General features: G+C 40.3%; 1 protein-coding gene across 1 annotated transcript in view; it reads left to right on the forward strand.

Annotated features, from left to right (window-relative positions):
- The window catches only part of schip1 (schwannomin interacting protein 1), a 239,307-nt gene that overhangs the window by 67,440 nt on the left and 144,345 nt on the right, over window positions 1-27,522 (forward strand). Inside the window, exons 6-8 of the mRNA XM_055045565.1 lie at window positions 7,710-7,774; window positions 7,970-8,041; window positions 9,536-9,671. Of these exons, the coding sequence (XP_054901540.1) occupies window positions 7,710-7,774; window positions 7,970-8,041; window positions 9,536-9,671 (273 nt within the window). The remainder of the gene's footprint in view (window positions 1-7,709; window positions 7,775-7,969; window positions 8,042-9,535; window positions 9,672-27,522) is intronic.

Raw genomic sequence — 27,522 nt, forward strand, 5'->3', positions numbered from 1 at the left:
TTCATTTATTGCTAGTCGTATGATGCAGTATTCATGTGTTGATGTGTCTGTTCTCGATAGTGGTGCACTAGCTTTGCATGGCTGTATTTAGGATTTTCTCCCTGCTCCATTTCCTCTCTATCTCGCAGTGCCTCTACTCTCTGACACCTTCAGTCATTAGCGAAACTCCCACAGCAGAAAGGATGACTCCCTGCGTCTGTGTGCATGCGCGTGCGTGTCTGAGAGACTACCAAAGCAAGCGCGCCAGCCAGCTCTTATTGCAGGGTCATTCAGGGACGACATTGGCAGAGTCTGGATACTAAATCCTAATGGGCACCGGCAAATCTGCCCATACACACACACACACATATATACTTACAGGTGCCAAATGACACAGATTCTTGCCAGTTTTCACTGTGATAACGGCATGTCTTTAGCTATCCTTATCGCACACAAATGCAGGGTAATCGTTTGGCTCTGTGTCCCCCTGGTAGAGCAGAGGATTGAGGATATGAATGTGATGGTAGAGATGGCGCCGACTGGCTGGCTGGCTGGCGAGGCCAAAGGTCCCAAGGGAAATTTGACTGATTGAGGCTGCCTCCAAGTCCACTGCTTACTGCGTGTGTGTGCGTGTGTGTGTGTGTGTGTGTGTGTGTGTGTGTGTGTGTGTGTGTGTGTGTGTGTGTGTGTGTGTGTGTGTGTGCGTGTGTGTGTGTGTGTGTGTGTGTGTGTGTGTGTGTGTGTGCGTGTGTGGGGGTGTGTGTTTGTGTGTGTGTGTGTGTGTGTGTGTGGGTGTGCGTGTGTGTGTTTGACACTAACAGGACTCTGTGTGTGCACCAGGGTGGAAGGTATGATGGTGTTTGAACCAGTTAGGTCAAGACAGGGTTTTGGTGTAAGGTGACTCAGTTGGCTCTAACTTACAATTAAGTTGCAAGAACCTGGTCAGCAAGCAATGTTTTCTTTTTGTTTTTTTTATCCAATGCACAAGTGAAACCAGCTTTTGATTGTCTGATTGCTTTATTTTCTCTGATAACAGCCAGATGTTTAAGTGAAACCACCATAAAGTATGTGAAAAAAAAATTTCTATTTTGTAATTTAAGACAAATTGATGCTAGAATAGCTACACTTAAACATAAAAAATCAAATAGCATGAAAACAAATTTTCCAAAGCAACTATATGCACGATAGCTTGAGTTCTCCAGCTGAAATAATGAAATAAAAGCCAAGTATGACACATTTTGACACGTTATTGAGCTTGGTGTTTACGTTGACCGGTATGAATTATGGCTTGACTGTCTTTGACTGCTGCTGTGCACCAAATTTCCCCATGTGGGACAATAAAAAATTGAACTTGAACTTGAGCTAGCTAAGGCTACAACCTCATTTTGGCCGTCCAACTCTGCAGGTGTTCCAGGTCAGTTCACGTAATGCTTTTGGTCACGTAGCTGCTGCTGCAGGTCAAATGTCAAACAACAAGATCTCCCGAATAAGCCAAACTTATAAAGTGATATGGTCTGGGCACTGTGGCCCCTGCATCACAAGCTTCTTTTCAAACATTATTTTCAGGAAAGTGTAATCAGTGTGCAGTATTGTCTACTGTGCTTAAATCTTTTCTGGTCTAGTCTATGATGTCCCTAATACCAAAGAAGTAAACTTCCTTAATGAGACATAGCAATTCAGGTTTGATGTTGCTGTTTTTACTTTACAATAAGAGCTTAAGTGAACATAATACTGGAATCAATGACAACAATACATATTAATAAAAATACCAGAATCCTAAAACTGATCATTATCTTTTTTTGAATCATTTCCATTCGTTCCCATCCATCTTTCCCTTGGACCTCTACGTTGAGTCAAAAAATAATTTACAAAGCCTGCAGATCCTGTAAGTCATGTGCGGGTTGAGCGTCGTACGCGCATGTGTGTTTGTGTGTGTGTTTCATTCGAGGTAGAGGAGACAGATTTACGTCAATGTACAGGAGAGATGAAGGCCCAATCCCCAGAAGGACAGTTCTCTCGCTTGTATGTTTCTCTGGCAGCCTTGGCATAGTTCCAGTTTAATTCCTTTACGGCCCGCAGGCATGTTCTCGCACCTTCTTATTCCCTCTTTCCTTTCTCGACAATGAATCTGCTTTCACATTTTCTCCTCCTTAATCCCATAACCAGCTTTGAATATCACTCTTGCTATCATCAATTACTCAGCAGTCTCCTCCACCACAGTCCTTTTTTCATGTATTAAAGTTTTATTTGCATGCCAGGCAAGTTCTTTTTTTTTTTATTGTCAGTGGTATAATCTTCAATAATCTGTAATGAACATAGCCAATTTATATATCTGATTGCTGTCTCTTTAAGGATAAGGTGATGAAAAGTGTTATGGAGGATAAATAAGACCAGCATTACAACCTCACCTTCTATCATCTATTATTATTTTTATCTGTGGGTTTCTGACAGTTTAGCTGCTCTTTATAGTTCTGTTATAGAAAATCTGATGTGCTGCTATCTTTTAAAGTGCTATACTAGCTTTTAACACCTTGTATTACGGACACCGAACGTATTGTGAGGCAGTAAAACACCAATAAAACCCACTATGAGGCAGCCAACACAAAACCATAAAACTCAATACGAGGAAAATAACAAAAACCTAAATATTATTAGAAAGGGTGAAAATCAGTAAAGCCATAACTTGTACACAAATACATTTATAATCCCTCAGGGGGGCAGGAAGGCAGGAATTACCTGTCAATCCAGTTTTTCTTCTTTCGTGTTTTGCCCTGGCGAGTGACAAGGGGAGGAAGCAGAGAGGGCAGAAAAACGACAACATTTGAGGGGTTTCCTTTTTTATTTGCCGATTAACCTAACATGTTTTTTTTTAATTGTCTGAGGAAAAAAGAAGTCCACACAGAAATTGCTGCACATTTGCAATGCAAACCTTGTTTTGAAGATTTTTATAAGAACCAACAAGAAGATCAGTGTTCAGTTTAGACAAAAAAAAAATAATGTCCTTTGACCACTTCTATTACCTCTTTAAGGTAAAAGGTCCAGTTTCACTAAACATAATGGAAATCCCAGTTTGAATTATGAAAACCGCTCAAAGAGTGTGTTACTCCCGTTTTGCAGCTCATTCAGACTTTAACTCATCGATGCACAGACTCCGCTCGGCCTCCGATGGAGTTCTGTGGAATCTGGTAACAAGATGTGAGCTGCAGATTCCTTAAAGATTCTTTTAAAACATAGAATATTATTCTGACATCAAAATTATACAGAACTGGCCAAAGATTTCCAAAAATCCTTATTTCTTAGAACCATTATAAAGATCAAGTGTCATGTTTTTGTAGATGAAAGTAAAACCCAAACCCAGAACAGACAGAGGCATTCCAAAAAAATCTAGAAAAAGCATCATATATAGGCAGTAGAACTGTGTGCCTGCTCATTGCATGTAATATATACTTTGGTGTCATTGTGAAATTTGTAAATTAGTTGATTATTTTTGGGGGGTTGTTCCACCAGTTGTATTAAAACAGTTACCTGAGTGGCACTTTGGGCTCCTTCTGTTTCCAAACCAGTTTGTGCTTTTTCATAGCAGAAAAAAGTCTCAGTAAACCAAATGTGATTTTGTTTAAGTAAGAAAAGAAAAAGTGTCCCAGCCTTTATTTAGTAGGCTGACCTGGAGTGTCACTGGGATGGGTTTTTTATTTATTTATTTATTTTTATTTGTTTCTTTTTACTGTTTTCCCCTTACAACCAGCATTTTAATAAAAGTCTATAAAGCACACAAATACTATAAATTAAAATATTTGCATGTTTTAAAATGTTTAAAGTCCATTAAAGACACGCTAGTGCATACCTAACTTACCCACCTACCGAATTAAATAGTTAGACCTCCTGGGTTTGCTGTGTGTAGATCTGTTACATCCACTGGGTTCAAGTTCTCTTCTGCATCCCTTACTCTCTGCATCCTGCTCTCTCCACTCTGTTTGACTGTACCATAAATTCACCAACACACACATCTGCACACACAAGACACATACGTACACACACAAATCAATACAAGCCTTCTTGGCACTACCAGAGCCCAAAATGACTATAGATTTCCTGTCTACCCTGCCACTAAATTATGCAAACCTCTGGTTTATGTCCAAGTACTTTTTTGGCATTCTCATCCAACAAATGAGATGATAAGAATTTTATAATAAGGCAGAGTTTGATTAATACAAGTACAGATATGGGGAAGGTGATAGTTATGTTCAAGTGAAAATGAAATGCCTTTAAAAAATGTGTTAATCTTTTTAATTTGATACCTGATTCTTGCCAAATGTTTACTCTATAGATTTTGAAATCAGTCCCGGGTATTAGGATCATAAATGTCCTGCTGAGGTCAGGACTTTGCTTAGGTGCTTGATACCATCAGAAGTTCTGCTCGACTGGTACAAATGGATATCTAAATACCAAAGAGTGATGAGTAAGTAAAGAGTAAATGAATCTAATTCAATATAAATGCCGCATGTCTATATTTTGTACATGGAGGCTGAAAATTTTAGCCTGTAGACAAACGCGGTTATCCTAAACCTGCAGTGCGCATGTGATTCTTTTAATGTTAGAGAAACTGCCCGTGAAATTTGTTTTTAGTTGCAAGTCATTTTTAAACATTGACTTTTGACACAATGATGACTTCAAAATACTTTTTTTTTTGTCAGCCAACGGGGCTACAGGCCAAATCTTTGAGAATTTCTCAGTGTCTTTGTAAAGTCTAGCATATATGTTGCTTATGCGTCATAGGGATAAAATACATGTTCTTTCAAATTGCTGCAGTAATTTCATTATGCTGAAATCTAACATCCTTCACCATGTCAAAGGGGGGAAATGTAAAGCCTCCCAATGGCTTTTAACCTATTAGGTCTTTTCAGCAGAAGATGTTCTTTACTACGTAGTTCTCTCAGCGACACCAGTCCCTTATCCCTGGCTTCTGCATATATATCAAATGCATTTCCAGTAGCATAAGCTTCCTGCTACATTGATTATACCAGCATATAAACATGGACATTTGTGCTAACTTTTAGCTACAGCTACATTCTGCAGACAATATGCAACTTTTTACAAGCTGTTAGATTTGTCAACAGGCACTTTCAAGAATTACTGGAGATTTTATGTGACATTAAATACATCATTTACACCAATTATTTTCCAACATCCAAATCATCCCAAACAACAGAATGAAATTGTGCTTTTGTGTATGTATGCTTTGACTCTCTGCCTCCTTTTTGCTTTTTCTTCACTTTATAGCTTTGTGAATGTCCGGAGTAGTACAGCAAAAACTTCACAGCAAAGAAAAGTTTCCTTTGATGTTACCTCTATGGAAGTATGGTGCAGAAAACCTACATAACCTTGGTTTTATGTCAGGTTTTTTTTCCCATGGTTCCTTTTACAGAATTCAATACCTGATCGTAGCTAAACACTACACAAAAATGGAAGCTGGAAGCAGATAGCATGTATACCTGCTGTTCCTCTCTTTGAAATGATCAAGAAACTTCAAAGGGATTCTAACATTTTTATTCTCAAATGTTAACACAGACTCCTAAACAGCATGAACTGCTTCCAATGTGTTGTGTAATCTAGCTTCAAGATTTTAGCTTCACCTGCTTATCCCTTTGCTAACTAAAAAAAATCAAACTAACCAATCAAATCCTGCAGTCTTCCAGAAACATTTGACATCAATTCAAAGGACAAAGGGAAAGAAATTGAAATTATCCGCTTGCTGATGTCTCCCTGGAGCTCAAATACCTAAAACACAGACACAGACGCACCCCCTCATCTTTTACCACTGCTTTATCGCTTGTTTCCTGACAGCTGTCTTATTCTCTAACCAACATTTTCTTCTGAATGAATTTTCTGTTAGCCTGTCTCAATATTCCCAGTCAGCCACATTCAAGAAGCCTTTCCCTGAAAGTGTATGGGTAATGGACATTGTACAAGAACGAGAGACACGAGAGACGCTGTCTGTCAAGCAGGAGTTACAGTGACTCAAAAGAGAAGGGAAGGGTCGGGGGAAGTTTTAGTTATCCAGAGCCGCGCTTATGCTTCCACTCGATCAAGACGCTAAAGATGAAATTGAAAACATCCCCTTGAAGTATGTTGTGCTTGATTTTGTTTGATGAGTTTGATGAGCAGAGCAATGACCAAACTAACCGTTCCTGTTTGTAGGAACATGTAAAATAATTGTGGGAGAAATGATTGCGTCACTGTCCTCTGTGTACTTTCAGATGTTTGTTCCAAAGACACAACACTGACATACTGGGCTTTCCAGAAGCATACCTTTTAAAACCTTCACATTTTGTAATTTTTTAACCAATTACCATAGACCAGCACATTGTAGGAAAAATTATTTATACCGATGCTTTTTCTTCTCAGCTCTGACCAACATCTACTATCAGTGCTGAAGAAAGGCAGTCCCACAACATGCTGCCACAGTTGAGATGTTTTGCTCAGAACTTGGGAAATTGATTCATAGCCTCACTCTGCTCTAAACGTCCCTGCAAAACTGTCTCTGATCAGCCCTGTGTCTTTGTTGGTTTTTATGATGCTGTTTGTTCACTAACTCTCTCCACCAAGCCCCTAAAGCCTTTCCACAACATCACTGTACACTGGGATTAAATTATACACAGTTGGGCCCCTATTTACCTAATGGGTGACTTGTCAAGGCAGTTAGAAGCGGTGGAGTTTATTAAGGGTATCACAGTAAATGGGGCAAAACAGACCAAACAACAATCTCAAGGGTTTTATCTCTACAAAATGTTGGAAACCATGTTTCATTTGCTTTCCACTTGGCAAGTGCGCACCACTTGATGTTGGTCTGTTATTTACCCCTATGTAATAGTCTGCAGTCTGGCAAGGCGTCATTATACAACAAATAACTTCAGAGTCCAAGTCATAAAGTAAACATAAGAGTAAACATTAATTTTAGTGCAGCACTTCGTCTAAAAGATGTGACATGTTTCTCCAGCTGGGCTTCTCTTATTACTTAATCGGTCATCTGATTGATGTCTTATATTTCTTAATGATTAGGTTGTTACACGGCCATTTTTCAGAAAGCCAAACAGTAATAAAGGATTTGACTGTAGACACACATCAGCGCCCTGTGGTGAAGCCAGTGGATGATCGGTGCCCTGATGTGACCTTCTTGGCTTGTCTGAAAGAAGCGCTCCACTTAAACTTCGCTGGTCCTTTGTAATTGAATTAGTCTGCTCAATTATGTAGAGGCAGGCCTGTCCTCATTATACGGCGCTATTAAAACACAAGAACCAAGCCAAAGGGGAGGGGAGGGGGAGCAGTTGCTGGGGAAAGGAGTGAAGAGCTAAAAGTTATTTTAGTAAAGCATAAAATTTTATGGCTTTGTCTTCAAACTGTCTGCCACATCTGCGCGACGGTGCCGTACATGAAGGATGTCCCCATGCCTCTTCTGTACTTTACCTCACGGCTGATCGCTCGGAAAATGTTCAGACAGCAGTTTCGACAGAAGTTCTCTCTGTTTTTCAGCGGCTTCGCATGAAAACGCGACGCTGATCTCCGCTAGCTGACGTGCTACTTTGAGGAGCCAAAAATGTTTATTCATCAGCAGCGCGTTTTGACGCCCTCACCCCATTCAAGGGAGAAGTTCTGATGTCCGAGACGTCAGCTGCCGCCTGATTCCTGTCTCCTCGACTCATTGTGCTTTCCTTTTCGTCTCATTAATCCAGGATCAACTGAAGAACCTCCAGAGAGGCTACAAGCATGTTAACGATGAAGCTCTCCAGCTGCAGAGGTGAGTTGGCTCCTGCACACACATTCATAATGTAATACACTGACTGGGCTCTTTGCTTCTGTGGAGAAAACAGACACAAACACACAGACAGTTTTTCTGCTCCTGGGACCCAGTCATCGCTGTTTAATTACCTGTAACCCAGATTGAACCTGTATTCCTGTGTCCTTTGACTGTCCTCTCTCCTCTCCGGGCCAGTAATCATCTGACTATGGACCTAGACAACAACATCAATATCAACCTGCCGCCTATGGAGACCAAAGTGTTGATGTGAGTATACTCACATTCAAAAGGCTGGCCAATAGATTCAATTACAGCAGGACAAAAGCACACATTTTCATTCACATGTTTACCATTTTCTGACCATGGGAGAAAAGTAAATGGACGTTAAAAGGCTGGTATGATGTATTTTCCAGGAATGTGGTGCCACTTTACAGCCCAATCAGTTAATTATGTTATCTTCAGTTGTTGTATAAATGCTGTACATATCAAACATGACTTCATAGTTTGACACTTTGAAATTGGGCCTCTGTCTCTTTAAGAAACTCCTGCTTTTTCTGACAGTCCAATTTTATCACAAAAATGCTTCTCATTATGTCGTTTACAACTGTTCTGACGTTGTAAACTTGCTCCTCAAATGAGCAATCAGGTCAGTCAGGTGCTGCCACTAGTCTGGAGGAGCTGAGTGGGGAAAGTGCTGTGTAAGAATGCTTTGTGAGGCAGAAGTTTGGGGACTGTCACTCCAAAGAGTAGCTTTCTGGAAATAGGCAGCCCTTTGTGGGATCAAGAGTTTTGACACACTTGAGGCAAGCAGGAAATTAAAATATTTCTCAAACATGCATGAAAGAATCAAAGCAACATCAAACTTAAACTAGTGACAGTGAAGACTAGAAGGAAAGCCTGATACAGTTTGAATCTTCAGCATTTTGCATCTTCAGAAAATCTGAGAAAATCTAGAATTTAATTTAGGTGTTTTACAGTTCTGTAACAGTATAAAAAAAGTTTAAGAGAACAGCTATATTTTCTAGACCTTGCTCCCTGTAGCTGAGGATGCATATCTAAGTCTTGAGAAATACCTTGCTCCACCCAGACTGCACATCGATCTACCCAGTCATCTTTCCATTTACTATCCATTCATCAGTTTGTTTTTGGAACCAACTTCCCATTGATCCGTCTGTTCACCCATCCATTCATCTATCCATTTATGTTTTCATCCATCTATCAGTCCGTCCATACCGCCGTCTATCTGTCCATTTAATAAATCATTCATCTTTCTGTCGATTTAGCCACTTTAACCACCTTTCATCAATCCATATGTCCATTATTTTGTTTATTTATTCATTTATTTATCAGTTCATCAATGTTTTTGTCCATTTATAGATCTGTATGTGTGCCATCCAAATATCTGTCAATCCATGGTCTGTCTGTGGATTCAAATATCCATAATTTCAGGTTGATAGATTAGTGGAAACCCTAAAAAGCCTTAATGGAAAATAACTTTAGTACAAGATTTTATATTTAGCTTGTTCCCCGTGCACTGTTTACTGTCCTCAGTCTTCATTGCTGCACTCTCGCAAGGTTAGGAAGTCACAGCTCCAGGTCAGAAAATCTGGCAGTCAGAAGGGTTTGTAACTTCTAACACTTGTAACTCATGAGACTCATGAGGAAACATGCTTCTCTGGCTGTGAAACTCTTTTCCAGAAAGCTTGCATCATAATCCTTTCTTTGTGCTTCATCACGTTTTGTCTTTATCCCGCTGCGTAGCATCCAGCGGGCGTGGCGAGACTTTCTGCAGAGACAAGAAGTGGAGAAACGGAGCCCATCCCCACCTTCACTCTCCTCCTCTGACAAGATGAGCATGTCGATCAGCATGATGACCCTGTCAGATGGCAGCACCCCCGTAAGTCACCCGAGTGTCACACATACTCGCATTACAATGTCAGGCATGCAGACGACATGCCAACGTGTGTTTATGGCGGCCGTATGAGTGTGTGCATTAGATCGTTGCAAAGATGAGACATTCTGCTTGCTGCCGCTTTATTTTCTCTACGTTGGAGGAAAAGTTTCAACAGCATCAAAAGACGCTGAAAAAAATCCAGTGTTTTCTGCTTTATATCTATATAAACTTTGTGGAAGTCGAACTAAAAAAAAAGTCTCCAGGGTAATTACACAGGCAATGGCATTTTGAGTACAGGTGGAAAAAATAAGTGGTTTGATCAGCGCTGCCTTGGAAACACAGACACCTTGTGTTTCAGGTTGCTAAAGAAAAAACAAATTACAATGTTTAGGCTTCTGTTGGAAGTTTTTCTTCAATTTTTGGTCCATAAGGTGCACAACCTCTACTTAGCCTTGATGATGAATATGATAGGTGGCTCTGGTTAAATTTTTATTACTTTGGATTGTCAGCGACTATTAGGCAGACACTGCTTTTGATTGAAAACTCAGTAGTTAAATGATGAGCATGTTGTGCTTATGCACTATGATCTCTACTTGTTAAGTAAGTACATATATTTTACTTGGATCATCTTAAATTTTTATGAGATTCGCCAGTACAGTGGCATACAGTCTGAACTTCTACTGTTTTAGCCAATCTTTCAATGCAAATGTTTCTTTCTGGTGTGAGGGGATGTTCTTGCCTCAGAAATTATTGCTGAAGACATTTAATCATCAAATATGTCCGTTACGGTCCAGCCTTGTCCTCTTTACAAACTGCGTCTGTGCATTTCACTGTCACATTTTCTTGAAATCGATGCAGTTTTTCATTGACAGCTCGAGGATTTCTCTGTAGTCGTACAGAATAAAAGCAAACATATTTAAAGTAAGAATAAAAAGTGAAACAAGAACAAAAGAAGGCATACCCAAAGTCTTAAGTGGACAGCAGTTGTGTAGGATTTTATCAAGTCAGAGGAATCCAAAGAGCTGGATATCTGACCCCATTCTAACTTCATTTTCATTTTAATGATAAGTTTCTTACTTCATGGAGATCTAGGTTGTTAAGTCCTACCCAGGAAAACTGTTCATGCAGTATTGAGTTTGCCCAGAAGAGGGCAGCAAGTTCTAGTTAAAATTCTCTCCAATTGCAAACCCAAATCCAATCCCAGCTCAAAGAGCAAATATAAAAGGATCGAATCAAAGACTCTCACAAAAGCACACATTTTCACCCAGCAAAGACACAGTCACAAAACCGTAGATAAATTCTCTGGATTTTCTCCACTGCCTCTGTTGTGGTCATTATGATTCTACGCTGGCATTGTCTGCACGCTGCTGGCTGAATAGCAAGTGTCTGTACACTTACCTGCTAATCCCTGAGGCTGAAGTCAACAGGTAGGTTAAATCTCAGAGATGGCTACGATTGTGAGATATAGGCGGTAGTTGTCTGCTCAGTTGCTGCTGGAGGAGACTGTTTGATTTGGATTCTTGCAGATGACGAAAGGGTTAGATCGCTTATGAAGACAATTGAGAGTGGCAAACAGCAGAAATAAGTATTTGCTGACAGATACACAGTCGGTGCACAGTTCATGAAGGTTGTACATGAAGTCATCCCGGATTGTTTATGCCGTACACACATTCTTACGGTATATAGATATATATAGAGCTCTCTATATATCTATATAATATAGCAGACAGTGGTTCTAGTTGAGATCCTTTGGGAAGGCAGGGAATTGCTTAGCTCAGTGACTTAGACCTGCTGACAGGGGCAGATGATCATCACTGAGAGAAAGCCAGAGTGAATTGTATGAGTGCATTAGGACCCTAAGGTCAAAGGAGATGGAGCAGAAGAGAGGAGGGGAAGATGAAAAACAGACTTTAGTTCACTGGTTGAATGTGCTGATCTTGTAGATCTGCTCTCTCTCCCTCTCTGTGTATCAAAGGGAGGCTCAGCTTTTCTTTCCATATTGAGTGATTCAGTTTTTTTTTTCCTTCCATACAGTTGATGGATTACAATAGTCTGATATGAACTCTGCCTCGCTTCACAAACTGTCACTCTCTGTCTGTTTCGCCCTTTCTTCTCGTTGAAATATTTCTTTACAGTGATGCTTTTTGGCTCCCCCGTGTTTGAATTTCTCCCAGTTTCATTTCTGTTGAGCCAGCTATTCATCCTCAGAGTGCACAGGCACAAACACAAGCACTCACCAGCAATGGGGTCATTTTTTATTTATTTTTTCCTCTCCCTGACACACAAAGATGCAGAAACCATCTCTATAGTGATTGGATTTGTAACCTTTGTGACTTCAATGCCAGTCTTTGACAAAAGCAGACTGTATAACAGAGCCTGAAACAGGGTCTTGGAAAAAATATGTATACTCGCTATGTTTGTTTTTTTCACATATTGACTTGTTCCTATGACAAACTTTCCTGTATTTTTTTCTCTGAATTTTTTAGTGATAGTCCAACACAAAGTCGTTCAGACTTAGAAGAAGAAAAACGGATTATTTGAAAATGTTTGTACTTGGGCTGGGTCATAAAGTCAGATTTTTGATTTTTGAAGATTTAAATTTTGGAAAATCAAAATTATTATTATTACTTGTTTTAAACCAGAGCACTTCTTGGGCTTCTGTGGTTGTCCGCGCGATGTCAGCACACTCACGGCAGCCATCTTGTTTGACAAGTGTGTTTTACGACTTCTGATTATTTGAACGTTGAACTCAGGTCAACTCTATGACAAAATACAAGACTCGCTCAGAAATTATAAAAAGATGAGGTGGTCTGAATACGGAGCATTGCTGGTTCAAGACCTGTTAGAGTCAGCAAGAAAATGTATGCGACTGTTACAGTCCAAAATATGCATATGCTAAAAGCATATGAATACTTTTTAGAAAGCATGTGTGTTGGTATCTGTATGAAGGGACTTTTTGTTCATTCCTTTGATCAACGTGCAACGTGCAAAAGATCAGCTTTGCAACTTTCGTCTGCAAAGCTGATCTTTCACGCTGTAACTTGGATATCTCTCTTTGTGATCGATTCCTGTGCGCTGTAGTAGCACCGCTGAGGGAGACAGAATTATGAGTTTCATTAAGGGGGGAACCTAACAAAACTCTGGCCTTTATGCTCAGATATGAATCAGCTGTTAAATTTTATTGTTTCATCATACTGTGTCACGTCGGCGCAGCCAGCCAGACCACCTACACGCACACACGTACGGACGAGAGGCGCGCGGACACACAGACCACTGCAGCTCCAATTTTACACTGTCTAGAAGACAAATGCCCTTTTATTATGAGGCATCAATCAAATTGTGTTTGGGGGTAAGTGTTTTTTTTTCTGTCAGCGTTGCCTCTAAATTACATGAGGAATGAGAATCCAGAGGGGACGCTCCGAGACGCTCAGAGACATCAGTTTTAAATCCAGTTTGTCTTTAGGATTTCATTCTACATTTTGCATTGTGAGTGTGGGAGCTGTCCAATGCTTTGGTGCTGATTGTACATCTGGGGGTGTAATAGCCGTGTTATGACACTAGAGGGAGGCCTCGTCTCATAATGGCTGGTTTGTGTTCTGTCAGCAGATTGTTTAGAAGGAGCAGCATGGTCGACATTTTTCAGAAAACAAGAAATGTACAAAAGCATTCAACTTTTCTTGTCTACTTTGTGTATGTGAATGCATAACTCAGTTTGATTTCCTCTCCTGTTTGTTTGGAATATGAAAGGAATTAAATCATGGAAAAGCCGTAGTGGATTAAACGAACTGACAACATCCATTAACATGATAAAAATATGAGGTGGTCTGAATACAGAGCATTAACTGTCTATACCTGCTCATTCATGTGGGTTATGAAGGAGCTGGCGCCTAAAGTCAGGTAGTCACTAGACTTGAGGTACTCCATGTACAAGCCATCAGTCTGTCACAGGTCAACACAGAGATAAGGGACAAAAATACACACACAATTTCTCTCAAACTTATACCTATAACTATACCAGTGATGGCCGGAGTACTGGGAAAGAATCCATGCTTGCACGGAAGAGGTGGCCGGGATTCCAACCCAGGACTGCTCTGCTCCAGGTTGACAACTCCACCATCATGGAGTCAGCGTAAAATATTTTCAGTGATATTACTTCAGGTCATCAAAGGGATTTTTGTGTTTTGTTGGAACTGAGTGTTTATTTTTAGCCAGTTGGCAGCACAGTTGCCTTGCAACAAGAAGGCCTCGCGTTAGAATCCCTTTCTGCCTGCAGGTTGCATGATCTCCCTGTGCATGCTTGGGCTGGCAGATCATTTCACAAACAGCCAATTGTAAGTGCTAAAAACAAAGAAGTAATTCTTTGCGGAACCCGTCAATCCAGTCGCCATGTTGTCCACAGGGAAGGCAGAGGTAGTTGAAAAGTTGTTTTGTGCAGAGCACAACGATGGAGAAGAGCATCATCAATGGAAAAACTTTATTCTTTTTAAGCCTTCGAATATGTAAGAGTTCTTCAAAATGAGTCAGCGTATCAGTGAAGCCAAAGTAAAGGTACTTTGCATGCACACATCCTTGTGCTTCTATGAAAACAGTTTTGTATTGACTTCCATTCAGTTTTATAACTGCATTCATGCCAACCCTAACCATTACGAGCCTCATGCACATCATACCTCTAAACCTAAACCCTAAGCCTAAACAAGGGAGTTCACTGTATTAGGTCCAAACTCTGGTCCCCATAAGACCCATCGGTCTTCAGAAAGTCAGTAAATATGCCAGAAATCCTCCTATGTAGGATAGTTAAATGAGGTAAACGCACAAGAACGTGTGAGGTTCACAGAAGTATTGAACTTTAAATTGAATTTGATCTGCTTTCAAACACACATACTTGAGCAACAACTTTTCAGAAGCAACAGAGGTCAAGGATCAAACAAACTCTTAGGCGTTTAAAGAAGACGGTGTATGCTTAATAACACTTCAGATGCAGACTTTGATACTCTTCAAATTCTAGAATTACTTTTTGAATCAGTACTTCTTCGAATCCCCCACTGAGAACTCACCAACGAATACTCTTCATAGCATTTATATGTCCCAGAACTCTTCAGAACCCCACAGTTGGATGACTGATGCACCAACATGTGTGTGTGTTGGCTGGTGAAGGGCACAGAGGTCCAAATGAGCCCATCTGCCAGGCTAAGGTGCTTTGAGACCGGACCGAGCAGAAGTGGGGTCGTCTCGTTTGTCTGCCAGCTGCTGTGCATCTCCTCCTCCCATTTCCATCAGCTCTACTTCTCCCCTCCTTCCTTTTTCTGACATATTAGAGCTTATTTCTGGCCTTCCTCTTTTTATAGTTAACGTCTCATTTTCCCGTCTTCTTCATAAAGGATATTGCTGTCTCTCCCTCTCTCTCCGGGCCCCTCGCCCACTCGCTGTGTTTCAGGCCGTCTCTTTATCACTCGCTCACCCTCCCACTGTTCTCTTGGCTTTATCAGGTCAGGCAGCTGCTGCAGCGGCTGCAGCTGTGGAAGCCTGGCAGGAGAGATAAAATAGGTTAGGCAAAGTTTAGGAAACTTTCGCAAGGTTACTCCTCTCTCTCTTTTTGTGTTTGTCACAGAGATACGAGACATTCAGTGGGACTGCGCTACAAATTTAGGTCCTTAGGTTAACCTCCGGGTCTGCGCGGAGCTGTTCTGAAATAACCCACTGACTTTTCTGCAGCCGCCTCTCATTCATCACTATACAATGCATTAGAGGTTCAGCAGATTACTGAGCCAGCAGGCTGCGCAGCTTGTACCCTCCGCCGAAGCATTTAACCTGTCACGCTGGTTTTACCCCCTTCTAATCCAGTGTGGGGAACAAATTGTTGCTCCATCAACGAGCACACATATTTCTAATCTGTGCAGCCTTCAAAAAAAATAAAATAAAATACAACATTTTATTACTGTAAATGGAAGAAAGTAGGGAAGCATGTAGGTTTCTGTCACCAAAATAGAACAGCAACTTCGCCTCAGGCTCTCTGTGCCCCTGTTCTATTGTATTTACAGTACGTTATCCCCATGGTGAACCCTTCACTGTCAAGTAGACAAATGGAAATGTTTAGTTTGGGCTCTTATAGTGTTCTCCTAATATGAATAAAATACCGCTTTGTAAAATTATTCATGTCCCCTGAACATTTTTCTCAATTTGTGATGATGCAACTCCAAGTTTTGATGTGCTTTAATGGGATGTCATGTAAAATATCAAAATATAATTTATTTATTTACTTTTTGCTTTAGAGACCTTTATTGACAATTACCAGATAGGAAAAGGGGGAAGACGCGCCCCAAAGGTTTGAGAGTCAGGAATTGAACCCAGGTCGGCGGCATTGAGGTCTATTGCCTCTCTACTTGTGGCGTTTACTCTGCCTCTACCCCAGGCAAATTTACACTGGAATTGACGTAGTCCTTGGTTTAAACCAAAAGTGTCCTGTGCCTCATATATTAAGTTCACCAAGGTCAACATTTTGCTTTTTTTCCAACAATCGCTGCAATTTTTTGGGGTTCACACATTTACAGAAGAGGCCAAAGTTTTTTTTAGACCCTTTTTTTGTTTTTTGCACAGATATAGCAGCAATTTTCATGTCTTGCTCTCAATTGGATTTAGGTCTGAACTTTGACTGGACCATTCTGAAACATGGCCTAGAGTTGCTGTGCCACCAGAAGGCGAATCTCTCCCAAGTCTCAAGTGTTTTTAAAAAGTTTTCCTCCACTTATCTTTTGGTAAACAGGTCAAAATGTTTCATCTTAGTCTTACCTGGTCACAGCACTCTTTTCATCTTGTGTTCCAGACATGGCTGGGGGCAAACTATAATCTAGACTTATGTCTTTCTACCAGAAAGGGCTTTCCTCTTCCCAGCCTTTCAAAATGACCAAATCACACAGCGAATAGTTGCAGATCTTCTCAACTTCTCCACGGATCCAGCTGTCAGTTTAAGTTGCATCAACATCTCCTGGTTAATTTGAAGTTGTGTAATACAAACGATTCTCAGATAATGTTTTCATAAACTAGCCCTTCTCTGAACACCCTCCTTTACTCCCTACCCAGTTTGGTCTTTGCTACTCATAATGCAGTTTATTTTCTAGTTTTTGTGAGACAAACCTCTGGAGCCTTCACAAAACCACTGTATGTAATATGCAGGTCGTCTGTATTTACAAATTAGGTGGTTTCTAAGGGCTGCTTTATAATTTTGTTTGCAAAATTTATTTGAAAACCAAATTTATTTGAAAAGTTGAAAAGTTTTAACTGACTTTGTGTCAACGTGCCACCGCAAAATAAATGGATGATGCGGCAGAAACATTACAAAATGTAAATCAAACTGAACTCAACTAGTTTTCCATCATTGTGAAGGAACATTTTTTTCTCATTATTCCTTGAACAACCTTAATGTTATACTTATCACATTGCAAACTAAGTCAGTGCCATAGTGCCATTTTATTGTGGCGCAGAACATCCATTTAATGATTTATAGTAATTATGCAAATGAAACATAAGGCCTTAGAAATTAATGCTAGCCCCCACCGGTCTCTTCATCGCTGGAGGGGATAGTTGTAACTGGAGCCAACATTTTCACAATCCTGTTACTGTAATATTGGGAACAATGCAAAATAAAACCCAGGTTAGGAGCTTAAGGACTGCCTCAAATTAGTTTGGGGCTTATTTAAGCCTCATAGAGGCAGTTCACGTGTTTAATCATTTCTTTTCATTAGGTGCAAACAATTGGAAAGGTTTCCCCACACATGGGTTGTAATCTGTGTCTGCTCCTCCGGAGTGATGCTGTGTCTGTAGGCTGCAGATTTCATTGACCTCCTCCCTCTTGTCGAATTCTTTTTAGCGAGATAAAACGCTCGGCGGGGTGTTGATGCAGGTGTGGGTGTCTGGGGTCTTTACTGTTTTTGTCCGAGTTAGCTTCGCGCCGCGACAGGCCCGACAGGATGTAGGAAGAGTGCTCTAACACACCACCCGGGTTACTGATTGGCAGATTCATTAGCGATTTAACACCACATTATACGAAGATCAGCCGGGTTTTAAATATGGTTGAATAAGAACGTTAAGTCCTCCAGGCAACGCCCAAGTCGGAACTGATTGAAAAGGACGTCGGTGCACCAAGTTTCCCTGTTGAAGGCTTCAGCTGCCCCTGCAGACATGTGAAGGACATTCATATGACTCTTATAATTATGTGTTCGGGAGACGGAGCCCTGTGTGTAATAATGTCTGATGGGGGGCAGCGAGGTCTGACTGTCTGCTAATCACCTGCCAGCAAAGTGTCAAGTTCAACATGCGCCCTTTCACACCTGGGACCTGTCATGTCATCCACTCTCTGAAGTGTGTAAAACAAATTACCTCTGTGTGACATGCCTCATGTGATATGGGTATGAGTCTGAACCGGATTGGTGCAGATCTAAACGCACAGTGCCTCTTAAACAGCGCAGTGTCACGGCCATGGCATTATAAAAATGGAATTACCTTTAAAGGCCAGATTAATCGGATTTCAAACACCTTGCAGTGAAATCTACACCGTCTTCTCGTCTTGTTGTTCATCAGATAGTTTCAGCACTTGCTTTCCAGTGATGTCATCAGGGGTTTTGCATTGTCCTGGAAGCTCCACAGGAGGTCACTGTTCTGCTTTGTAGTGGCCAGGCGAGCAGGGAGGAGTTCTGCTCCACTAAAAAGCCTCTGTCATCCTGGTTCTGCTCTCTGCTGTGGAGGGCAGTCTCTATTGGATATCAATTACGGTATAAAGCTGGAATTTAAAGTGCTCCGTTTCAGAAAATGTGATGCAGATTGCTGCAACTTACACACACTATTTATTCTGCTGCGACACTTGGAAACTGTTAGCACGCCTCTTCTCTTTCAGTTTGAGAACACCAATCAAGAGCCTCTTATTGTCGAATAAACTGTCCTCACATGAACTTTGCCATTCCAAAAAAAAAGCTAGGTGGTGCTGTTATTTGTGGCTTCTCTCTTCATCTCTCCCCTCTCATCTCCCTTGCCTTTTTTTTCTCCTTGAACCTTTTAATTTCACGACACTCGAATGAAATATTAAAGAGAGCTTCAAGGTGACGTCAGACTTGCAAAGAAGCTGCTGGGTTTTTCCAGCAAGCTTTCTATTTATAAATCCCCTCCCTCCCATTTTATTCTGCAGCTTTGTTTGATTTTAAAAGCAGCTCCAGTTTGGTTCATAAGCATGTCCGCGTCCATTTATGTTACTAAAATATGTTGGAATTTCGAGTGGTGCCAACAAGGAAGACTTAGAAATGAGATGTGGAGAAAGTGCATAATGTTAACCATTCATATCCAGTATTGGAGCATTTCTGCTACAACATATGCTGTGCAACAAGTTGTCTTGGAAATTCTCACCACAGTCTTAAACAGTCTCACACAGCAGCCAAAATTATAGGGTTTTTCCAGCCAGAACCAGTACTCCACTGGTTCTACAAATGAACCGGCCTTCATTTCCACTACTTGACAGTCAGGGCCAAATCGTTAGCTCATCATAAAAGTTTCATTTATTCAATGGTTGATCTCTTCCCCTGTAATTTATGTAATTTATGTAGTTTATGTGAAGGACTGGAGTGCATGGAGTCAGTGTAACCACACAAACTACATAGCATGTCCAAATATCTCTTCAAACAAATGCCTTAAGATACCAACCTCCATATTAGTTAATACTGTTTTATGTCACTAATATTTCTCAGACAGCTTCACTCTTCTTCCCTCAGGAACAGAGCCTCCTCTGAAGACTGTTGTTGTCAAGTCCACCTGATACGATTTTATTTGTGGTTTTTTCACTATTTGGAAGAAAAGATTGAATTTATGCTTTTATTTTCCAAAAGGCCGGTAAGGTGAGCTTGTTTTATTTATAGGCCACTAGGCTCAATTAGACAGGTCCAACAATCTTCTAAAATGTCCTGTTTTCTGAAAGCTAACAAGAGCTTTAAGCAATCGCTGCTAACGATGTCACAACTTTTTTTCTGCTTATGCAGCTAGCTGCAGCGAACTGCTGGCTCTAAACTATTAATATTGTTATTAGCAATAAATGTCTACTAATGTTCACATTAGTAGACATTTATTGCTATTGTCTACTAATGTCTCTGGGTTTTTAAACCATAGACTTAAAATATATCACCTAAACGTCAAAGTATTAGATTATTTGAGTTCATTTAAGCCGCCTTTGCTGAATTGATTGACTAAAATTTCTAATTCACCCAAAAACTAATATAGACTGGAGGAGGTGGCAGGTCTGACTAGCCGCGGTTTTAAGATTGTCAAAAAGACACTGTTAGAGATCTACATTGTCTTTAGGTAAACAAGCCAGAGTTTACTACTTTTTCTTCATAATTGAAAAAATTTTTGTACGTCTTTATCTTTAAATGGATGGTAATGGTCTGTCTTCTACAGTCTTACAATAACAGTGTCTCATCAGTCTCTTCTTTTTAACACAGATACTGTTAATTAATAAAGCCTAATTAGAGATGGTGTTGCTATAACTCTCTGAAATCTTTTGAGTGATTTGATTAAAAGGAAGTTTTTATGTAAATGCTGTTGGTAGCATTCACCAAAATGAAAAAGTACAGCAGAAGCCCCTCTGTCGTTCGTTAACTCTGCTCTGCCAGTGGATTTGTGTTGCCGCCGATGCAACACTTTATACAGGTGAGAGTAAAAACTGCTCCATGTTGCCGACGACCTCCCTGTATAACCGGTGTAAGCTGGGACGACTCCTAATTAACTGGGAGAGCAGTGGTGTGCATTGCTCTCACATACACCAGAACTTACACAGGCACATAGAAGGAAGAGAGAGGTAAGGAAAAATGTGCTGCTATTCATCTGTTCATGACACTTTTTTTTTTCCCATCACACACATTGTACCTCAAGAGCTGTGAGATCTGCGAATGTGGGGAGGGTGCAAAAGAGCAGCCTGCAGCACTGTTCATATCCAGCCTCATTTAACCAGATACCCCTCCTCTATTATCAGCAGGATCATTATCCGCCCAACTTCCTGCCCCGGCTGACTCACTCCGATTGGGACTCAAGGTGGAAAACTGAAATATCACATGCAGCACTCATGCTCACCTAGAATTTCTGTATTCTTTTTAAACGAGAACCACAGAACTAAAAATAGTTTCCTTTCAAGTGTGTGCTTGCGAAGTATTTTTTGCCACAGTTTTCCTGTGGCAAAAAAAAAAAAGACAAAATGAGGTTAGGACTGCTGTTTGTGTGTGTGTGTGCGTGGGTGTGTGTGTGTGTGTGTGCGTGTGCGTGTGCGTGTGCGTGCGTGCGCGCGAGTGTGTGTGTGTGTGTGTGTGCGCGTGCGTGCGTGCGTGCGTGCGTGCGTGTGTGTGTGTGTCTCAGTTCTGATACCATTGAAGTGTAGGCCGCTGCTGAAGACTTGTACTAGGACCTGGAAATGAAGAGACAAGATATTGTTTGCACGTTATGTAAATAAGCTTAATGTATTTTGGTCCAATGACATTCAGAACATTATAATTTGATAGTAAATTATAATGCTCAAGCAAACTTTAATGATTTGCTGTGGACCATTTATTGCTATTGTCTACTAATGTCTCTGGGTTTTTAAACCAAGCGTTCCTTTTAACAAGCGAATGTGTGTGTCCCTGTCAGAGTTCATAGAGCATTAACCATTCTAACACTGCATGTCTCAACAGGATAATAATTAGCCCCAAAAAGATCAGCGAACGATAGCAAACGAACCCTCTACGCTGCCATCCTTCTTCAGAAAGGATGGCAGTGAGACTTTGACTTTCTCTGCTCTTTCCTCGTCAAAGTGACAGCTTTTTTCCCCCCACCATGCTGCTGTGATTTTCCTCGACGAGGTCTGAAGTCATATTTCTGCGAAGTTCTCCATGTTGTTATTCAACTTGAACAATCCCACTGCTTATTCAGCCCTGAGAGATCCCACTAATAGTCACAGTGAGTGCTGAGGCATGGAACGGTGGGTTACACTAAACTGACTCTGGAAATATAAAAGACAGCCCACATACGCTACCAGACGTGGGCTGGCTGCGTGTCTGCGTGTTTGAGCGTGTGCGGGTGCTCTCTCAGATGTGACCATCTAAGCTGTGATTTTTATTAGAATACTGAACATTCAGTCTGTTTGAGAAGGAAAGGAAAGAGTGAGACTAGGGGGGATTTTGTTTCTCGGTTTATTGGCTTGGCGTTCAGAGCCTGACAAAAAAAATAAAAAATCCTGAGAAGACCCAAAGAAAGAAAATGTATTGAACAGAAGGGAGATAAAAGGAGGAGGGGAACAAAAACTATTCTTCTTCCCATTTAGTTGTCTTGTCTCCTGAGGAAAAAACTGATTTGTGATTAATAGAAAGGCTTCTTCTCTTTCTTGTGCTCTTTTTTTCCCTCTTTCTTTTTCCTAGTAACATAACTCTCTCACCCATAAAATCCATTTAGGTAATGCTTTCTGAATACAAGGAATGATAAGGGACAAGATAAAAGGCAAACTCCTCCAAGACGAACTACAATGCAATGTAAATGTCGACTTTCTGTCCCACTACTCGACATTTTACATTATGTCGAAATAAACTCGCTTTTTAGTCACTTACGATTAGCTTTTGTATTTGGGAAAACCCTTTTCACCTCTGCCTGCAAACCGACCAGAGGACTGAGATCACGCTTTTGTTTTGGCCATTGTAAATCAAACTGACTTTATTCCCCTTAAGCCAATTTGGGTTTTGGTTCAAAGTCATTGTCTATTTGGAAGAATCGCTTGTGCCCAAGCCTCAACTTTCAGGCTGCTTTAAAATTTCCATTTCAACAATCCCTCCCACAGCTAAACACCCACACAACATGACGCTGCCACCCCCGTACGCCACAGTCGTGATGTGGCGTAATGGTCATTACACTTAGTTTTATCACGCTCCTCAAAATGGTGTCGTCATCTGGGCTTTGCCACACTGTTCAATGGAAAAGAAAATCCTAGTGTGTGTTGATGAAAGTCATAAAAACATTTTGAACAATCTCTTACTCATTCTGGCTTTTTTGCAAATGGAAATCATTTTGGCAACTCTGAGTGGGGTTGCGAAGCAATGGGGCAGCAATTGTGAAGTTTTTGAAATGGCTCATTTTCCAATTCCCAAAAAGCATTTACTAATTCCCAAAACAACACCCAAGTGTGGTTTTTCTTCAGCACTCAGAGTGTTTCTTGAAGCAGTGAAGACCCTTTTAAGTACAATAATATACAAAAAGACAACTTTGCGTATTACATCCCCTTTAAACAGTATAAATCTCTGTTTAATGTAGCTTGTTTTAATTTCTCCTACACTTGCTATTTTTGTATTTTGAGCACCAGCCCATTTTAAGGTCCCTTCAGTTGTATGTTACACATTAACTAGGCAAGGTGTCGACTGTAACTTTTAACTTTACTGTGACGCAGAGTGACAGAAAAGCTGGAGAAGCTGAGACTTAAAGAGCTTCTTTATCGCTTTATTAAGCCAGTAAAATGTTACCAGCCATCATTCTTATCATCACCAACTCATTACACAGTCCCATAATGACGTTACAGCCCAACCCTGTGGTCTTCTTATTCATGCAGTGAATCAGTTTAGACAAGTGCAGAGAGAAGTGTAGGTGGAAGTTGGTCTCAAAACACTGTTAAAAGTGAATAAGTAGCACACGGTGAATGAAAACAGGTAAGTTGAAGGGAAAAAAACAAGAGGGAGAAGTTGTAAGATAAGTAGAGGTTGAATAGGGGTGAGCAAAAGTGTCACAGTTTGCGACACCTGGAAGATCAGAAATCGGTCGAGTGCCTGTCACAAGCAGCCGAGCTTCAGCTTATCGTTCACATGCGTGACATTACTCTGGGGAAAGCAAACTGTTTTTTTGTGTGTGTCAAGCGTAAGGACATGGGGGTTGGAGGCGTAAAGAAGAAATATGGTAATTGGGAAGAGAGGCAGCATTTTCTCCTCAAAGAGTGGCTGTTGAGGCGGAGTGCTTTGATTTTCAAGCGAGCTGTCATAGTGTTGGTAGTGAGCAGGTGAGAGTGCCACGGAGAGGTGAGGCATGTCATAAGGTCAGGCAAATGTCAGGAGGAAGTTTGCGGAGTTCAAGCGGGGTATTTAAAGGCATTTGTGGAAGTTTAGAGAAAAGTAATCCATTTTTACCCCCTCACCTTCAAACCCTCCACTTAGAGAGTGGAGATTTTTTATGTGCTTAAAGTCTACCAGAAGCAACTATTAGTTTTGTCCCAGGGGTCTCCTCTCAGTCCTTCAAGGCCAGAATACATTAAAGGCAAGACTGCTCTGGACCACAGTCAGTGCTGCTTAGATTACCTGAACTGGCCGGTCTCTTGGACGTTTTATTTTCTAATGTCCTCATTCCAGCTGCCCTATCTCCTGGACATAATGTGTACTGCAGATGGATCCAATTTGGTAAAGCAAATTAGGTTTTCAGGGAGCTGTAATCCTGCCCACATCGAAATTGTTGTTAAATAAAAAGTGCGTCCCATTTCCAATGCAGATTTTCAGTGTTTGAGTTAAATATTAGCATGCCTAATTTGCTTTATGCTACAACATTTAATCCCGAAATGCAACACTAAGTTATAAGAACCACAGGGTTACTAAAAAGTCATAACTATTTATGTTTAAGAATAAAAGGCAGTGAGCTTTATGCAGACAGTGGCTGAAACGTGTTGTAAAAAAATGAAAATAACCAGACATTACACCATCTGCTTCAAATCTAACAATCATTCCATTAGATAGACTCAGACAGCATGTCTAGAACATGAAACTTCCAGCTGTATTCATGCCCTTTGGACAGACGGATGCACAGTTTGCTTTTTAATGTTTCACGTTTGACCAATTTAGACTTCTATTTAAATTGTTTGTGTTGAAACAATTTTTACATCCACTGTGTTTGTCTTCCCAAAAGTAATTCAGAAAGCAACCGAGTGATTTTTTCCGTGCAATTTCATGGATTTCTCGTTCTCCTCTGTCATAGCGATCTGAAATATGTTTTTAAATCACAGCTGATGGATTAATTTACCATCACTCACTTCCACAGCCTCATTCTCGCCTTTATAACTTATCAAAAATAAATTAGACTGGGAAAGCTCTCCTTGAGAATCTTCCTTTTTAACTTATTTTAAAATATCTATTATAATGTAGGGCTGAGCATTTATCAAATCGTTCATCATGATAATTTTTTTTACTTTTATTTACCATTGTCGTAATTTCCAACAACAATGTTACAAAAAACCCCTAAAAAAAACAGAGCAATTCATAGTGTCAGGATTATTTGTACTATTTCCTCCACTGTTTGTTAAACACAGATGCCAATAGATTTTAAAATGTGATAAAAATGCAGATACTGTGAACAGTTCAGTGATACAAATCACACTTCTTTATGTGACAGGAGTCCTAAAGAAGTGCATTACAAACGGATAAGTTTTTAAGAGCAGTATTTATGGGTCTGTGTTTGTTGTATCATGCAGTTACAGTCAAACAGTTAGTTACCCAAAAAGGAAGTAACAATTAGATCTTTTATTGAAATCACAATAGTGCCATAAAGTAATATTCCAATAAAACGTTAAGTCCAAATCGCCCACTCCTCATTTAGTATCTAGTAACAGTGAAGCAGTTTGCAAAATCCCAGTTAAAACTTTTCTAAAAGGCTTTCAGCAGCTGAACAGCTTAAATATTCGAAGTTACTGCATGACTGTCACTCAAGGCACCAATACATTTTGCCAAAATGTGCAGCCCATGTGTAGTTTAACTTTCTAAAACACTGCTTTTATTCTGCTTTTTGTTTTTGGTGACATCGCACTTGTTTCCCAAAACGCTCTGCGAACTCCCAGTGTACAACTCCGTGTCAACAGCGGCTGTCCCAGACAATAAAAAAATGTGTCTATATTTGCATCAGCCATGATGAATCTAGAAAGAAAAACGCTTGACAGCTTTGATACGAGAGTTCCTCGGTTTCAGAATCACTCATTCACCGAGTTCATGAACTGAACAAGAAAAAACAACAACAATCACTCTGAAGAGGGAGGGGGAATAAAGCCGTACACGAGAGCTGCGGTGTGTGTGAGCGAGCAAGTGTGAGGAGTACAACGGGAGAATGTGTGGGAAAAGACTTCTCTTCATGAACTCTTTCATTTCTGAAAAGCTTTCAATGAATCCCTGCTCCTGTGGGGGCAACACAAGTTTTCTGCCGTCACTATTGTGGCAAAGCCATTTTTATCTACTTCATCGTAAGCAAAACTCACTCGGGGCCAACAGAGGTAGAAAGTTCAGCAGGTAGGAGTTTGGAGAATTTAAGAGGCGGCCATGTTTTCCTGTACCTGGTGTGTTTAATTACTCACAATCCCGGAAACGATAATCCTGCTATTTAAAAAAAAAAGAGAGAGCAAAAGAAAGAAACTACTACTACGAGTTTGTTTCTGTCGGTTTTGTTATTAATTTACCGTCTCTCTCTTTCTCTGCGTTTGCTTCAGTATCAGCTCTGCGTGCATAAATAACCCACTGGATGACTTCCATTTTCAGCAGCTGGCAGCTTGAAAATGGAGTCGCACTGATACAGTGAATATATTCAAATTGCACAACATCAATCACAATAAACTGTATATACAATTCCATAGCACAATCCCTTATTATCATACGCCTCAGAGTCTTCTACAAATTCATTGCAGTGCTTTTGCAAGTACTGTTTGAGTGGAGCGATGCGCTCTGCATACATAATACAGAACTTTTTTCTCTTTTTTTTTTTTTTTTCTAGATTCATGCAACACGGCTCAGTCGGGTCAGATCCGTCTTGTTCAGTGAAGGAAGGTACCAAAACAAGCTTGTTCACTATGTTTCAGACACGCAGCTGTTGTCAAACGACGAATGAGCAAATAAGCATTAATGTGTTTGATAACAGCTGAATCCTGCATGTGATCACTCAACATGATAAATTCAGATTTTAACAGGATGTAAATTTGCCAACTAGAATTCTTTTTCTCTACATGAAAATGAGATACGCCCAGCTCTCAAAAATGTTTCATTTTTAATATTAAAGCCAGCCTACACTAAATAATAATGTGTTTAAAAAGGGCGACATAAACAAAATTAGAAAAATAAGTTTAATATGCAGTAGCAAAGGCGCTTTACCTGCTGCCTTTCCTTGTGGGGACGTATGGCAGCTGCATCTCCCGCACGTCTCAGCCTGTAGAGGAAGAGGGTTCATTTATAATTTAAGATCCTACTGCAAATGGCACATCTGCATTTACAATTTGAAAAAGACAGGTTTACGTAATAAGATGCCTCTTGGAAATGACAATGCTTATTGTTAGTACAAATCATTTGGGCTAACTTGGAGAAAAAAGTTGTGAAAATAAAATCACCTGCATCAAGGTCACATATAAATACATAAACTTATTATTTATTCAGTGAGTTTGTTGAGTTAATAATGATGTGACCATGTGGGATACTTTAGACGATAGATAAATCTTTTACCTTTCACTATCACATGGTCCGGCAACTAAAAAAAACGACAACAAAAAAACACTGACGTCACTGCAAAAGTAACTTATTTTGATGTTTAGTGTATTACACAATCAAGTGTACATAAAACGTGATAATGTCCCAATTTATTGACAGATATGACATTACTGGATATTGCAAAAAAAATAAAAAAATCTCTTTCCAACTAAAAGCGACTTTAGATTCACCAGTAGCCTGGAAAAGATGAGGATGATCTTCCCAACAGCTTTAATTGTCTTAAAAATGCTTAAATCAACAGCGAACATGAAACTGAACAAATCTCACCATAATGCTTAAGATTAAGTCTGTAGCACCTCCTCTCATGAGTTGACTTT

This window comes from Poeciliopsis prolifica, unplaced genomic scaffold (genome assembly GCF_027474105.1).
Source record: "Poeciliopsis prolifica strain line A6 unplaced genomic scaffold, Auburn_PproV2 SCAFFOLD022, whole genome shotgun sequence".
Classification (NCBI taxonomy): Eukaryota; Metazoa; Chordata; class Actinopteri; order Cyprinodontiformes; family Poeciliidae; genus Poeciliopsis; species Poeciliopsis prolifica.